The sequence below is a fragment of the Brassica rapa genome, chromosome A08 (genome assembly GCF_000309985.2).
Source record: "Brassica rapa cultivar Chiifu-401-42 chromosome A08, CAAS_Brap_v3.01, whole genome shotgun sequence".
Classification (NCBI taxonomy): Eukaryota; Viridiplantae; Streptophyta; class Magnoliopsida; order Brassicales; family Brassicaceae; genus Brassica; species Brassica rapa.
The window spans coordinates 7,227,058-7,242,035 of NC_024802.2; the positions used below are offsets into that span (position 1 = coordinate 7,227,058).

Genomic DNA, 14,978 nt, shown 5'->3' on the forward strand with positions numbered 1-14,978 from the left:
GGATTACTTGCGCAAGTTGAAATCATTAAATATGCAAATCACTTATTCACAATATGGATTACTTGCGCAAGTTGAAATCATTAAATATTATCGATTTAGTTTACCCTTGGGCAAGATTTAGAATTAAGACAAATATTAAAAACTTTCCTTATTATTCAAACGGTAAACTTGCGCATGTTGATATCATATTTATTACATTGCTTACAAAATATTTTAATGTTTCTAATTAGATTGTTTGTTTTTAATAACTTACCTTTCTAATATGGATTACTTGTGCAAGTTAAAATCATATCATATGCAAATCATTTTTTGACAATAGACATTTAATATCTTTCTTTAAACGATTTCATTATTTATTGTGCAAAATATTGTGCGTCATTAATAGAAATAAATCGACTGTATATATATAGGAGACACCCAAGGTCTTAAAATACAAACATTCCCTTTTCATTCTTTAAAGTATTATTCACAAATCTCTCCTCTCATACTATTAAGGTATTACGACGATGCTGCTTGTGTGCTAAGAAAAATGTGTTTAGACGCAAAGGCTCCTCATCTTTCATCGACTCTGCCACCCACTTTGCCTTGGAAGTTCAATAAACATGTACAGCCTAATAAAGGACTAACCCGCCAAGGCAATGGGAACTCAGAAGAGCTACGTTGTGTCATTGCTGTTATTCAACAGTATGTTTTCTTAGCATATAAATCACATTTATCTCCTCTATACGTCTATCTGTTAAAATTTTGTTATTACGTGACAGTGGCGATCGAACTCCAAAGCATAAAGTGAAACTAAATGTTACGGAGGAGAAACTGTTAAACCTGATGCTGAAGCACAATGGTGGAAAGCCAAGAGCTGAGGTGCGAGAGGCTCCAGCTTTTCTGTCATCCATCTTTTATCAGAGCCTTGATTCATTTTATATTTTTTTTTCTTTTTGTAGACAAAACTAAAAAGTGCAGTCCAGTTGCAAGACCTATTAGATGCAACAAGAATGTTAGTTCCCCGTACAAGGTAGAACCATGAACTCAACTCTTTGTGTCTTGTCTCCAAAAAGCATGTCTGATCTATCCTTTCCATGTGTTGAATACTGGTAACGACAATATGGCCTTCCTTTTTTTATATGTAGACCAGGTTGTGAGAGTGATAGTGATCCAGAAGACCTTGAACATGCTGAGAAGCTTCGCCAAGTTAAAGCAGTTATTGAAGAGGTTCTTTAGTACTTTCTCTTTTTTTGTTGAATATAGTCCGGGGAAAGTATTACATAGTATCATTTAGTAATACTATCTTATATCATTTTTTTGCTGAATATACTATCTTATAAGTAAGCTAGCATTATGCATTTTTTATTTAATTCATGAGGTCATTTTCAAAGCAGTCAAAAAACCTAGAAAATTAATAATCGAACCAGCTACCTTTTTTTATTAGACCGGATATTAGTTCCACCAATAATCGTGGTCAACTTACCAACATGGTGCATATATGTCAAATTGACAAATCTACGTTTAAGTAACCCAACATGTAAGGGATTTAGATTTTTTTTGTGAATCTCGTGGACTGATCTATCGCAGATTGGGGTTCATAGGTGAAGTTTCAAGGAAATTTTTTATAATTTGATTGGTCGATTGTTTTTAATTTTTATTTATTTAATTTAGATCTAAAAATTTAAGATAAGTCTAAAATCATTTAACATCACTTACCATATAATCTAACGAATATTACAAATAACAATTTATGGAAACTAATTCTCGAAATTATAGAAAGATTAATAATGTTTTATTTATTACTTTTAATATTTATAAACTATAAAATACAATGAACGGAATTTTATATAAGATAATTATAATAGTTTTATACTATACATGATGAATTGTGTTCGAATATAATTATATAATAACTATTTTAAATATTACAAAATCCAAAAATGTTTTATTAATATTATTTTTAAATTATTGATCGTTGTTTAAAGAATAAATTTATCATAATTTTAAAATAATTTATAAAATGTTTACAAAATGCAAGGCAAAGTTGCACTTTCAAGAGTTAAGTCGAGATTTGGATTAAAAATCCTAATAACTGGTAAAGAAGGGAAGCCGGAGACAAAAATATTGAATGTTGTCTACAAACAAGTTTTTCAGAATATTTTGTAGCCACGGTACGTAATTTTAATCTACTTTTTTTTTCAAATACAAATTTTAAAATAAATAAACTTTTGCAATTATTTATTTTTTGTATTTGCTAGATGGGTTGTGATGAGTAATTAGGAGACCGATGACGGTATGTCAATTTAATATTATTTCATGTTCAATAAAATTTAGAAATTTATAAATCTATCAAATAATGTTAACCCGTCAAATTGCTTACAAAATTTATTTAATTTTTTGCAAGTTTCTAATTAAATTTGCTTTCTTTATCGAGAAATGTACTTCATAATTTATATTATTTATGGATAATATTTTGATTTTATTATATTTTCTTTTAATATGTCTACATAAATGTTTGTTTATTATTTATGGAAAAATAATATTATTTACCTAAAAATAAAGAATTACGAAACATATACAATACAATTCTAATTAATGATAATATAAAATCTGTTACTTCTAAAACTATACACTATTTATTTCATTTTTTGAATGAAAATATCTTCGTAAACACACAAAATATTTTGTGACGTTGCAATTATACATACACACAATATCTGCCTCTTCATACTGACGTTACTATGTTCCCTCTCGTGAGGTACGGACCGAGAGAGAATACAGGATGCGGACCGGTCATGTTTATGTCTGCACAGGGTGCGGGACCGGTCACCTAGTAAATATTATTTCAAAAAGTAACAATCTTTAGATTATTTTAGAATTAAAAAGTCAAAATGATTCGACCAGAATTTCTCTCTATAATAGAATTTATTACAGAATATATAAATAGGTTGGAAATGCTATAAAATAACAAGCTAAGCGGTCATTCTTATTAGAGACTCATAGTATTAAACAATTGTTTTGGTTCTTGGTACTGATATTTGATACTTATCAGTAATCTGGAATCTAGTCGTTTTTTATTAAGTAAGTTTATGGAGAAGAAGCTGCTTCTTATTACAGTGTCGATCATCACGAATCTTGTATTTACTATTCATATTCTTTATAGAAACTCAACCACATGGAATCCGACTTGGACCAGTAGAGCTGCTATTGAAGCAGAGGATGCAGCCTCTGTGTCATGCTCAGGCCATGGAAGAGCTTACGTGGACGGTATTGGAGTCCTTGGCGGCAAGCAACCTTCTTGTGAATGCAACAATTGCTATACAGGCAAAGATTGTTCTATTCTTCTCTCAGATTGTCCTGTCAACGCTAACTCGTATGCAAAAAACCCTATCATTGGATCCATTGTTTCGACAGTATGACCAAACTAATCTATTTTTCTTTTTTATTAACTTTGTGTATTTCTTGTTTGTTTTTCGGGTTTTGAAGAGGAGACCCTTTGTTCTTAGAGCCTTTCTGGATGCGACAAGCAGAGAGCAGCGCGGCTCTGGTCTCGGGATGGCACAGGATGAGTTATATCTATCAAGATGGGACATATATGTCGGAAGCGCTGAGACGGTCATCAGGAAACTGCATAGTGTGGTGGGAAACGCTGTTACAGATAACAGGTTTGTAATATTTGGAAGTGGAAGCACACAATTGCTTGCAGCAGCTGTTCATGCCTTGTCTTTGACAAACTCATCATCATCAGGACCCGCAAGGCTTTTGGCTTCAGTTCCATATTACGCTGTAAGCAAGCTCTGTTATGGCTTTATGTAAACAAACATATTGGTTGTTTTGACCATTCTGTGTGTAGATGTACAAGGAGCAAGCGGAGTTCTTTGACTCAGTACATCTCAAGTTTGAAGGAGATGCGTTTGCGTGGAAGAATAGCGAGCGCAATGATAATACCACACAAGTTATAGAGGTAGTGACATCTCCGAATAATCCAGATGGGAAGCTGAAAAGAGCGGTTCTTGATGGTCCTAATGTCAAAACAATTCATGATTACGCCTATTACTGGCCTTATTTCTCCCCTATAACTGTTCCAGCTGATGAAGATTTGAGCTTGTTTAGTCTCTCCAAGACTACAGGTCATGCTGGCTCTAGATTCGGGTAAACAAAAATAAATAAAAAATGTATCAAAAGATTTGGATTGGTCCCAACAGCTCACATGTGTTTTTGTTTTTGCAGGTGGGGTTTGGTAAAAGACAAAACTGTTTATGAAAATATGAAAAGATATATCACTTTGAGTAGCATGGGAGTTTCTAGGACAACACAGCTTCATGTTCTTCAACTGCTCAACGTAGTAGTTAGGGATGGAGGCGATAATATATTCCATTTTGGTCATGAAACTTTGAAGAAAAGATGGGAGACACTGAACAAGGTCTTGTCACTCTCTACACGTTTCTCGCTCCAGAAAATCAAACCTGAGTACTGCAACTATTTCAAGAAAGTCAGAGACTTTACTCCTTGTAAGTTTTTGTTCTCATGCAAGAATAAAAAAGAAAGCTGAGATTTTTCTATTTTAAGAAGAATTGGTCTGTTTTAAATTTATTTGTTTGATTTGAAAGCTTATGCATGGGTGAAGTGTGAAAGGCCAGGAGACGCAAACTGCTATGAGATATTCAGAGAGGCCAAGATAACAGGACGTGATGGCAAAGTGTTTGGATCAGAGGAAAGTTTTGTGAGATTGAGTCTAATCAGATCACAAGATGACTTTGATCATCTTATTGATATGTTGAAGAAGTTAGTCTTACAAGAAGGTGTAGAAGCTCATTCTATCTGAAAACTTGATGTTGTCAACAAATGTCTTTAATTCAATATTATGTAGTAACGTATTTGTGCGACTATAATTAAGCCTACAATGCCCGTTGTATGAAACCTTTGTAAATATTGCGAAAATCAGTCCCAACGAAACGATAAACTGATACTATCATACTAGTAAAGACTAAAGTGATGTATTTCTCTGTAAAATAGGAATCCGACTCTCTACGAACAGAGTTGTACGCTAATCTCCTCTGTACAATCTATTAAAAGCCTAGCCCTCTTAATTTTACCAGTCCATTATTTATACTTCTCTAACTACCTAACATATTTGACGGGAAAATGGTCATTTTCAACCTCAACAATTTATGTCGTGTCTTTACATAGGCCGAACCTAAGTCCCGTAGATAAGAAGCAAACTTACTTATTACCACTGTGCTACGACAATTCTTTTGTTTGCTTATTAGATTTAAAATATATGTAGATTGGGATCTGTATAATCTAAGATAAAAATTATTTTTGTTTACACATTTTATTTAATAGAAATTATAATTGCATCAGTAATTTCTGTATTTTAAGTTTTTACACTGTTATACATGTGATAAAATCGAAAATGATATTTTATAAATTATTCAATCTAATTATAAAATGACATTTCTCAAATAATTATCTAATTTCAAATATTTAAATTTAAAGAATCTATATATAACAGTGATTACAATTTTTTTCTTAAAAAACAAAACTTAATTTTTAAAATAAACGCTGTAAATAAATATAAATAAAATTATATAAAACTTAATATACATAGATTTTAGATGTAATTTATAAAACTTGAAATAAATCTACGTATTTTAAGTTTTATATAATTTTATTTTAGTTTATTTATAGTGTTTATTTAAAAAATTAAATTTTGTTATTTTTTTAAGAAAAAAATTGTAACCACTGTTATATATAGATTCCTTTAAATTTAAATATTTGAAATTAGATAACTATTTGTAACCACTGATCATTTACTACTTATACAACTAGGCTTTGTCTTCGTTGTCGTTAGAATATGAAGCAGCTCCTCCAAGTTTCTGTTGACGGGTTGTTGGTAGTGAATAGCTTCTTTGCAAGTTTAGACCTTCTCTACCAAAGAAATAGAAAAATTATCAACGCCAGATCTTCTTCATGTGTCTCAGCGCTTGCAACGATACAACTGTGTGAGAGACGGACCCAGGTGGTTAATAGGAGTGTCAAGTGACACCCTATAAAAATAAAAATGTTAATGTAAATGTTCTACTGCACTTTTCAATTTCAAATTTACTTATTTTCATTTGGACTTTGAGCCCGTATTAGTTTGTTTTAAAATTACGGCTAAGGTATGATCCAAGTGACTGTGTATAGAATCTGCTAACAAGAAGAAATATGAGAAGACCAAGTTGAATCAAATTCCAATGAGACCAAGGTATGAATCTTATTGATGTTCATGGCGCTTACAACGGAGACCAAGTTGTAGTCATATATTTCGACTCCTTTTTCAGTCAGCCAATAATCAAGCAATGGGCCAACAAGCAGCAATGTTGCGGCTTGGGGTGGAGCGAACATTTTTCCGATATAAAGTGTGTATTCTAATATGGATTATTTGTTGTCGAGAAAGAATAAAACAGAAGTTTCAGAGTTAGAAAGAGATCAATATCCATGTATTATTTGGTATTTCTGGAAAGCCCATAATGATAAACTTTTCAGATGAATCACAAGATATCCGCATGAGCTAATTAGACATGCTTAAAGTGAATGTAATGCTTGGTTTGATGCGAATTCAAAGACCCCAAGTGATGCATTCCAGACACGAAATACACAAGTCTTATGCTTTCAAAGGATTTGTTTGGTAGATAGATCGTGGACTTCATAATCAAAATATAGTGGATATGGTTGGGTATGGCAAATGAATATGAAAAACAACAATTCTTAGAGTTGAGAAACAAGGATAGGCGATTGTGACTTTTACATTCAGAATTAGATGCTCTTATATCGTCCATGGATAATTTGCTTCCACACACAATATGTCAACACTTTAGGACAGACTGCAAGGATGTAATTTCAATGATTCAAGATCCAAGCATGGCCAAGCTATTCTACAGAACTAGCAGAGCTAACATCTATTCAAGGAAGATTCCATGACTTCAAGATCACATACATACCAAGGATGCAAAACCGGACAGCAGACTAGCCAAGAATGCTCAAGCTTCTCATACGAGTTTACTTTTTGTTGGTTGTTCTATTCTGGTCTGAATTCTAAGACCACATCTGGATTAGTAATAAAATAGTCCGTCGATATCAAAATAGTAAAAGAATTGTCATCCTCAAAAGTAATAATAGAAAAGTCAACTTATAAGTAGAAAAAAACAATTACTACGTAAAACAAGAAAAACTGAAAAACGTTCGTTGTTGCTTACTCCAGAACTTATCATACTGTCACGGCCCATTTACAAGCCAAAAACATCCATGGATCAGCAAGCAAGTGGGTCGGGCCAAAGGAGGAATATGCCCATCTAAACTTAGTATTTTCTTAAGTATTAAGCTTTGTAAAATATCTAAGTAAGGGTAATGTAAAATAGTGGAGAAAGTATTTAGAATACTTAAGATATCTAATCTACCTTATCCTATAATAAGACTAGTTTGATATGGCTAATATATCATCAATGATGATTATCCTCACGAGCTTCTGTTGCAGAAGAATCATTAGTTTCTCATTATCCTTTTGTCGTATTCTTCTATGATGTAATATGTTTCAAATCAGTTCAATAAAACAAAGTGTTAAAAAAAAAGATATCTATCTTATTAAAACTCAAGTACAAATTAGGTTTGTTTGGAAATATAGATAGTATTTTTTTTATAAAAAATTGTTTGGAAACATGAATTGCAGTTTTAAAAAAAAAGTCTGTTTGGAAATATGGATTGTAGTTTAAAAAAATAGGTTTGTTTGGAAACATAGATTGCAATTAAAAAAAAACATGTTTGTTCGGAAACATGGATATCAGTATATTAAAAAAAAAGTAATGGACTTATATTTGTAAGAAAAATTGAAAGTCCAATATATTATCAGAAACTATATATCTGGTACCTAATCGGATTCAGTCCATGTCTGTTTAGGTTTCGGATTTCCGGGGTTAAAGATTTTAGCCCCATTCGAATATTTCTAAATTTCAGTTCGGGGTCGCTTCGGATTTTCACAGGTTCAGTTCGAGTTCGGATAACCCATTTAAATTACTTTTACAATTTTAAAATTCATTATATACTTTAAATTTTTCAAAAACTATAAACAAAATAATATATTAAATATAAATATGAATAACATATGTCATGATACCTAAACTTAACATATAAATTAGTTTAGTTCAAATATTTGGATAAAGAATCAATAGTTATTTTAAATATTTTTGGTGTTTTAAGTATATTTTTACTATTTTAAATATTTACTATTGACTATTTATATATATTTTCAAGTATTTAAACCAGTTTAAAAGTATCATATATATTCTAGATGTTTTTATATACACTAAATCTAAAAATAATTAATATATAAGTATATAAATCCATTTCAAATATATTTGGGTACCCGAAATACTTCGGTTCGGATCGATTCGGTTTCGGTTCTCTAAAAACCAAAATTTTGAATAATTTGGATATTTAATCAATTTTGCTTCGGGTTTGGTACTATTTTTTCGGATCGGAATCGGATCGGTTCTTCGGATTCGGGTATTTTGCCCAGCCCTAATATTATTGATATGAAAAACAAATAGAAACATATTTTTGAAAAAATACATCCGCACACCTGCGCGGATCAAAGTCTAGTAAGTACTTAAGGGTGAGGGCACTTCCAAGCGAAGTTGCTTCATAAGAAGGAATAGATCAGAGCCGTTGATTCGGTTTAATCTCCACCATCCATTTAGGAGGTGATTTTTGTATAAATAGGGTGAGATCATCATTTGTAAATCATCAAGTTTTGAATAAGAAATACACTTCCTAAAGGCTCTAACATCTCACTAAAATGTCCATACTTTTTTTTTCTAAGTTCTGGTCGAGTTCGGGATGAGGCTGACTTAGCAAACACTCGAGGAAGTAAGTTCTAAAGCCGCACGTTCAGGTTTAAGAGAAATCAGTCTGACAGTACGCTGCATCAAAATGTTAAATTTATTCTGAGTTCAATTACTTTTTTTTTGTCAAAATCTGAGTTTAATTACTACTCCCTCTACATATAGAGATTATTTTTTTAGATTTTGTATTTTAAAGACTAACTTTTTTAGACTTTAATTAATGCATCTTGTTTGAAACTAAAGATCAGTTAATACAAAAACTAAAATTAAGTAAAAATGTGTATTTACTTTATTTATAAAAGTATGTATACAAACCTAATAGATAAATAAATAAATCAAAGTTGGAAATATAAAAGTTGGTAGCGGTCTCTCTTCTTCTCTAGAGGGAGAATTCTCTCTCAAATTTCTTCCTTCTTAACACAATCTAATCATTCAGAAGGAATAAAACATATTTTATCATTTTGTTGTCATATATCTTTCAATCACCTGATCAAAATATCATTCCGCATGTCGGATCTTTTTGTTTTTGGCAAAATTTGATGTGCTTTAATCAAATACAAAGCCGATCTTCATGAGATTTATTTTCTCTATCTTGATTGATGAATAAAGTTCTGGTCGTTTAGGTCGGATTTCGTTGGTTTTCTGAGATTATCTACCATTATTTTCTTTTCATCAGTCTTCTTTTTGGATTAGGGTAATATCGTGCCTTATACCGTCAGTCTGAGACGGGTAAAGTTCTTTCGGCCGATGTATATTGGAGAAGGGGGTACACTCTTTTTTACAAGCATATGAAGGTTGTAGATGAGGAAGAAAGGTGAACGGAAAGTAGCCACTCAAAATATGTAGGTGAAGTTCTATGGCGGTTCCAGCCAGAGCCGGTCCTTGAATTAATGAGGCTACAAGCAAAAACAATTATGTGGCTGGGTTGCCTAGAACCCTGCACCTCTTCTAATAGTCAGAGACACCAGACCGCTGGACTAAAGCAACCTTTGATGATTTTTGTGGCTGATAATATACTTATAAAATTAAAGGCTGGAAGCCCATGCTTCATTGGCTTCGGCCAGGGCCGGCTCTGGTTCCAGCAGTGGAGTCACCAAGTCACAATCTGACTTAACTCACTCCATTGACATGTCTATGCGTGCCCACGTGTCGTAATGCATGGGCTTTTAAGAAAGTAGGCAGGATAACCTGGATCTTAATATTCACTGTAATACCCATTATGGGTTTATCTTCAATGAAATGAAGAAGTCGACAAAAAATAAATAAATAAAAATTTTGGTTATAAATGAGCGATCCTGAAATGGTTACTTGCAATGGAGAATGAGATTTTCATATCTTAATCGCTCAACCAGTAGTTCTGATTAAAGTGTGATCTTTTTGATGATTATATATCTATTGTTCTTCTTTCTTGTGGAGAAGATATTTTCTTATGACGGATTGAAGTGTAGTTTCACTTCTTTGCAATTCGAAGGTGCAATCTCCGACATGGATTATGGGGCCATGGTCGATGACAAGACTGTGTTGATTTCAGAATCCGGTAATGATATCATCCTAACCATTATATTTTGGAAACAATGGCCATGGAAGCCACTAAGGTATGTCATTGTCATAGCCATGAAAGTTTCTAGTGGTTACCATGAAAGTGTGTGGCATATCCTATGTTTGAAACAAATCCTATTAGAGTTGTTATAGAAACAACGTCCTTCTAAAATATCACCATGGATTCCTCATGATCTAGATACGAAAGGAAGGAGCTTGATGTCACTGAAAGAACTTTTCATTATATTTTGATACAATATATTTGATATCAAAATATATTGCTGAAATCATGGAATACATTAAAGAAGAGATGGCAATGCAAAATAGAAGGTTTAGTCTCTTTGTTGCATGATGATATTTATACAATCGTTGAAAATTAGTCTTTTAAATTTTTATTTCTTATGGTTAAATCAACATATTAGATTATATACCGAAGATATATATATATCTAAATTGTAATAAAACAATGTAACATAACAAAGAGAATCGGTGTTCCGAAAAATATTTTAAGATCTCAAAAAATTAATAGAGTGGATACTCTATTAATAAAGACCTCTCAAAGAGAATAACCTTCTCAAGAAGATAGTTCATCATGTGTTCTATTATTTTTCTCATTAGTTTATATTTGTTGTGTTTTCATAATTTTGTATGTATTTTTGTAATTTGTTTATGATCTAATTAATAAATTTATGTTGTTAAAAAAAAAGTTGCGATTATAAATGAAAACAATAGTTTGGTTCCTTTCACGCGCTGTCAGGCGCTCGTGGGATGATTCAAAAGGGGTACCATTTGACAAAAGCCATAACGAAAAGCCGTTTTATGCACAATGCCGAGACTTGGCCATATCTCATCCACACAGAGATTGCCAAAAACACTAACAGCTCGACCCATCAAACAATTCTTCAACTAAAAACCCCATTAACGAAAGATGTCATTGGCTTCACCTATTCAGTGTATCAGGATTCTTAATCCATCTTCTTCTTCTTCCACAACTTCGTCGTCTTTCAGATTCTCAACGATTAAGCCATGTGTCTTCGTCATCAGATGTTCTCAGGCAGAAGGTCCATTGAGAAGACCCTCTGCTCCTCCTACTCTCCGCGAGCCTTCACCTCCGCAAAAGCCTGTTCCTCCTGTACCGTCTTCTTCTCCTCCTCCATCCCCGCCCCTGCAGAAAACGGTGGCTGTTGATGGTAAGGGTGTAGTTACGGTGGAGTTTCAGAGACAGAAGGCCAAAGAGCTTCAGGAATACTTTAAGCAGAAGAAGCTTGAAGCTGCTGGTCAAGGTCCCTTCTTTGGTTTCCAACCCAAAAACGAGATCTCCAATGGAAGGTAAAACATGATCTCAGTTCTCGGTTTTGATTGGTGGGTCCTGATTGTTTTGTGTCTGTAAAACATTAGTCTGCCATATTAAGTCCTGATCTCAGTTTGGTTTGTGGGTTACTCTGGTTTTTAAAGTTTCTGGTCGTTATGATCCTCCATCAGCAGCATAACCTTCAAATTCAGACATACAGAGCTCAAAGTTTCAAACTTGATGACTTCTGTCATATGATTATTTTTCACAATTTGCTTGCGCATTTGTCTCAGGTAGACCAAAAACTTATGCCCGTCTGCTGTTTCCTAGTTTCTTACTATGAACACGTACAAGAACTGTGTGGTTGATTCAAGAATTAGTTGGTTCTTCTTGGACATGAGATATATCTCTTTGTTTGTTTTGCAGGTGGGCTATGTTTGGTTTCGCGGTTGGAATGCTTACAGAGTATGCCACAGGCTCAGACCTTGTCGACCAAGTTAAAATCCTTCTCTCCAACTTCGGAATTATAGACTTGGAATAACAAGAGTTTTGTTAATTCGTCTTCCTCTGTATGCATCTCTAAAGATCTTCAAATACATGAGCATTTGTGTATTCAACCACTTTTTATCTTCAAGTCATATAATTATGAACTGTGGATCGATTCAAAAAAAAGAAAATGTATACAAAAGGTTATAATAACTTAAATGATCCCAATGAACCAAGTATTCTCAATTCAGATTATATTTCAATATCCTCTCCTCTAAAGAAATCGTTAAGATGTTTCTTAAGGAATCTGTGCAATCTCGAGAAGGATCTTGTGGAGAGACTGAGGCTTTGAGAAGAAAGGAGAATGATCACTTCCTTTGATCTTGAAGACTCCTTCGGGGCTGTTCTCTCTCACTAGCTTCTCTTGAACGTCTGGTGAGAGCGCAAGGTCGTCCAGCGTCTGAACGTAGAATCTTCTCCCTTTCCCGTATCTTTCTGCGGTCAGAGATACCTTCTGCATCATTGGTCCAAGTGGTACAGGTCGCATCGAGATCATCGCCAATGCTATATCCTGAAAACCATAAACCAGAATCAATGTGATATCAAGAAACTAGAATTTGTGTGTGTGCTTGGAGAGTACCTTGTTGGGTGATTGATTGAAATACAAGCCTTTCATGTGTTGTTTCTCAAACATGAACCCTGTAGGAGGCTTGTCTTTTCCGTTCCCGTAGATCAAGAACTGCGACTCTTTCATGAACCTCTCTGCAGAACCAAGCTGCATCAACGTAGGACAGTTTCTCCCAAATGTAAGCGCAAGAAACAGAAACAAAGACTTGACATCGCATTTTCTCTAGTGAATATGATAGATCTGTTACCTCTTCGGAGAAAACATCAAAGGGTCTTTGGCCATCAGAAACCATTGTTGCACATAGGAATATAGCTTTCGATATTTTCTCTGGAAAACGCTCTAAAGCGTACGAAATGGACGCACCTCCAGTACTATGGCCCACCAGAATAACCTGGCATAGGACAACAAACTCTTATCTCATTGCATTGGTTTTTGAATAAACCTTCAAACAAAGAGAGCCAAAGTATAAACCTTCTCTTCTTCAGGGAGATTTTCAAGGTACTCGATCAGTGGTTTTGAATATTCCTCCAAGGTAGAGACAGTGTTTGTGTCGGTCATATTGAATCCAGATCCAGTGAGGTCCACTGTAATAGGAGACAGTCCTGACTCTTCCAATGAAGCAACAATTTTGTACCAACACCATGCCCCAAAGCCTTCACCGTGCACCAGGATGAATTTCTTCACTGTCAAGCCCTCTAACGAAAATTCTGGTAACTGAAGAAAGCATAAGGAAAACATAATCATTAAATAATAAGCTTCTATGAGATCATTCATTTAAATCAATTTCAGAGCAGTACGTAACAGCATCAATCTATAAAGCAATGACAATCACTGAAGAAGATTTCACTTTCCAACAAAAGTTATGCCATCCAGGAGCTTCTTTTCTAAACTCATTCTTCTAGTCATAGCAGCATAAGTTGTACAGTGACAGACAAGCAAATTCTTACACAATAATGAATGTCTTTCAGACAATAACAAAGTATATCAGTAGTACATTCATAGGCTTTATAGCTTTATCTGGTCCCAATCCAGTGTCGGTATCAGAGTAAACAACATTTATTTTCTGGATAAAGTTAGCATTATCCAACAGATAAATTAATTAGGAATCTCTGGGCACTTTCAATATCTCTTTTCGAATCTTAACAAAAGAATCTCCTCGTCCTCTTCACTTTTGTTATGACCTTTTCTACTCATATATAAAAATTAAAAAGCTCTCAACAATCATTAAACCAAAAAGGCAACGACATAATCATATAAAAATTGAGTAGAAGATCTGAACTTTTTTCTAGAAATGATTGAAAAATATGGTTCAGGTAGTAGTGAGACCTGCTTGGCATTTGAAAAAGGGTCAGAGAGGGTGCGTTGTTTCCTGGTGCTTGTGGACCCGACCCGTTTAGACATGGATCCGTCGAATCTCTGAGAAAGCTGAGTTTGACGAATCGCCATGGAAAGAGCTCGTCGATGCAACATCTCTTCCTCGGCAAGCAATTTTCTCTGTGAACGATTCATTCTCATGCTCTTGGATCCATCTTTTCTATCTTTCTTCATCATGGAGATAATCTTGTTACCCATCTTTTCCAAACCAGAAGCTGAATTCGAGTTTCACAGGACGGAGGAGTTTCAAAGAAATTCTCGAAGAAATGGCATGTTCCCGAGAAAAGTCAAAGCTTAAAGAGTCTGTTGCCCTAGATGGGATCAAGCAATAGACTTGTTACTTTTACTTCCAGAGAGGAGAGAGAGAGTAGGTGAGGAGGCAATCGGTTATTAATTGCGAGTACAAATACAGTTGTTTTCTTGAATTTTTGTACCACCGCAATAAAAGAAAAACAAAGGATAGAGACAGTTTTGGTCAGAAGCAAGCTAAGTTTGTTGATGTTGTATGGTAAGAGATTTCCTCTTTCTCTTTCAGATCTCGTAAAGATACGGATTCACACTGCTGAATGTTTCATTTTTTTTGTGAACTTTGTTAGGTACTCCATTCGTTTCTAAGAAATCTATGTTCATGTATTATTTACGTACTAGTATTGATCCCGTGCGTACGCACGGTAAAAAAAAATGTTAAATAAAACCAAATTTCAGTTATATATACACTGAAAATTACATGTTTAGTCAAAAATGTTAACACACTTATCATTGACTAAACATATGAAAAACAGTTTAATTTGTTTAT

At 33.8% G+C, this 14,978-nt stretch overlaps 3 protein-coding genes across 3 annotated transcripts; 2 read left to right on the forward strand and 1 right to left on the reverse strand.

The window, feature by feature from the left end:
- The first annotated feature begins 2,931 nt into the window (after positions 1–2,931).
- Positions 2,932–4,974, forward strand: LOC103833609 (tryptophan aminotransferase-related protein 4-like). The gene is given in 6 exon segments (XM_009109688.3): positions 2,932–3,355; positions 3,469–3,581; positions 3,584–3,768; positions 3,836–4,134; positions 4,213–4,493; positions 4,593–4,974. Coding segments are annotated over 6 exon segments (1,377 nt in total). The 5' UTR covers positions 2,932–3,071; the 3' UTR covers positions 4,808–4,974.
- Positions 4,975–11,209: 6,235 nt separating this feature from the next.
- On the forward strand, positions 11,210–12,393 carry LOC103833610 (light-harvesting complex-like protein OHP2, chloroplastic). Its single transcript, XM_009109690.2, has 2 exons — positions 11,210–11,732; positions 12,121–12,393. The coding sequence occupies exons 1-2, from the start codon at positions 11,332–11,334 to the stop codon at positions 12,233–12,235; spliced, it is 516 nt and encodes a 171-aa protein (XP_009107938.1). The 5' UTR covers positions 11,210–11,331; the 3' UTR covers positions 12,236–12,393.
- Positions 12,372–14,380, reverse strand: LOC103833611 (putative methylesterase 14, chloroplastic). Its single transcript, XM_009109691.3, has 5 exons — positions 14,135–14,380; positions 13,280–13,522; positions 13,056–13,199; positions 12,821–12,955; positions 12,372–12,751 (listed from the first exon to the last, which is right to left on the reverse strand). Exons 1-5 carry the CDS (start codon positions 14,378–14,380, stop codon positions 12,479–12,481), a joined length of 1,041 nt encoding a protein of 346 aa, XP_009107939.1. The 3' UTR covers positions 12,372–12,478.
- Positions 14,381–14,978: the final 598 nt, after the last annotated feature.

Coding starts and splice junctions, on each gene's coding strand:
- LOC103833611 (XM_009109691.3), bottom strand. CDS start 14,380: ATGGGTAACAAGATTATCTCCATGATGAAGAAAGATAGAAAAGATGGA. Junction 13,523..14,134: donor CTTTTTCAAATGCCAAGCAG/GTCTCACTACTA, acceptor TGCTTTCTTCAG/TTACCAGAATTTTCGTTAGA. Junction 12,752..12,820: donor TCAATCAATCACCCAACAAG/GTACTCTCCAAG, acceptor TATGGTTTTCAG/GATATAGCATTGGCGATGAT.
- LOC103833610 (XM_009109690.2), top strand. CDS start 11,332: ATGTCATTGGCTTCACCTATTCAGTGTATCAGGATTCTTAATCCATCT. Junction 11,733..12,120: donor AACGAGATCTCCAATGGAAG/GTAAAACATGAT, acceptor TTTGTTTTGCAG/GTGGGCTATGTTTGGTTTCG.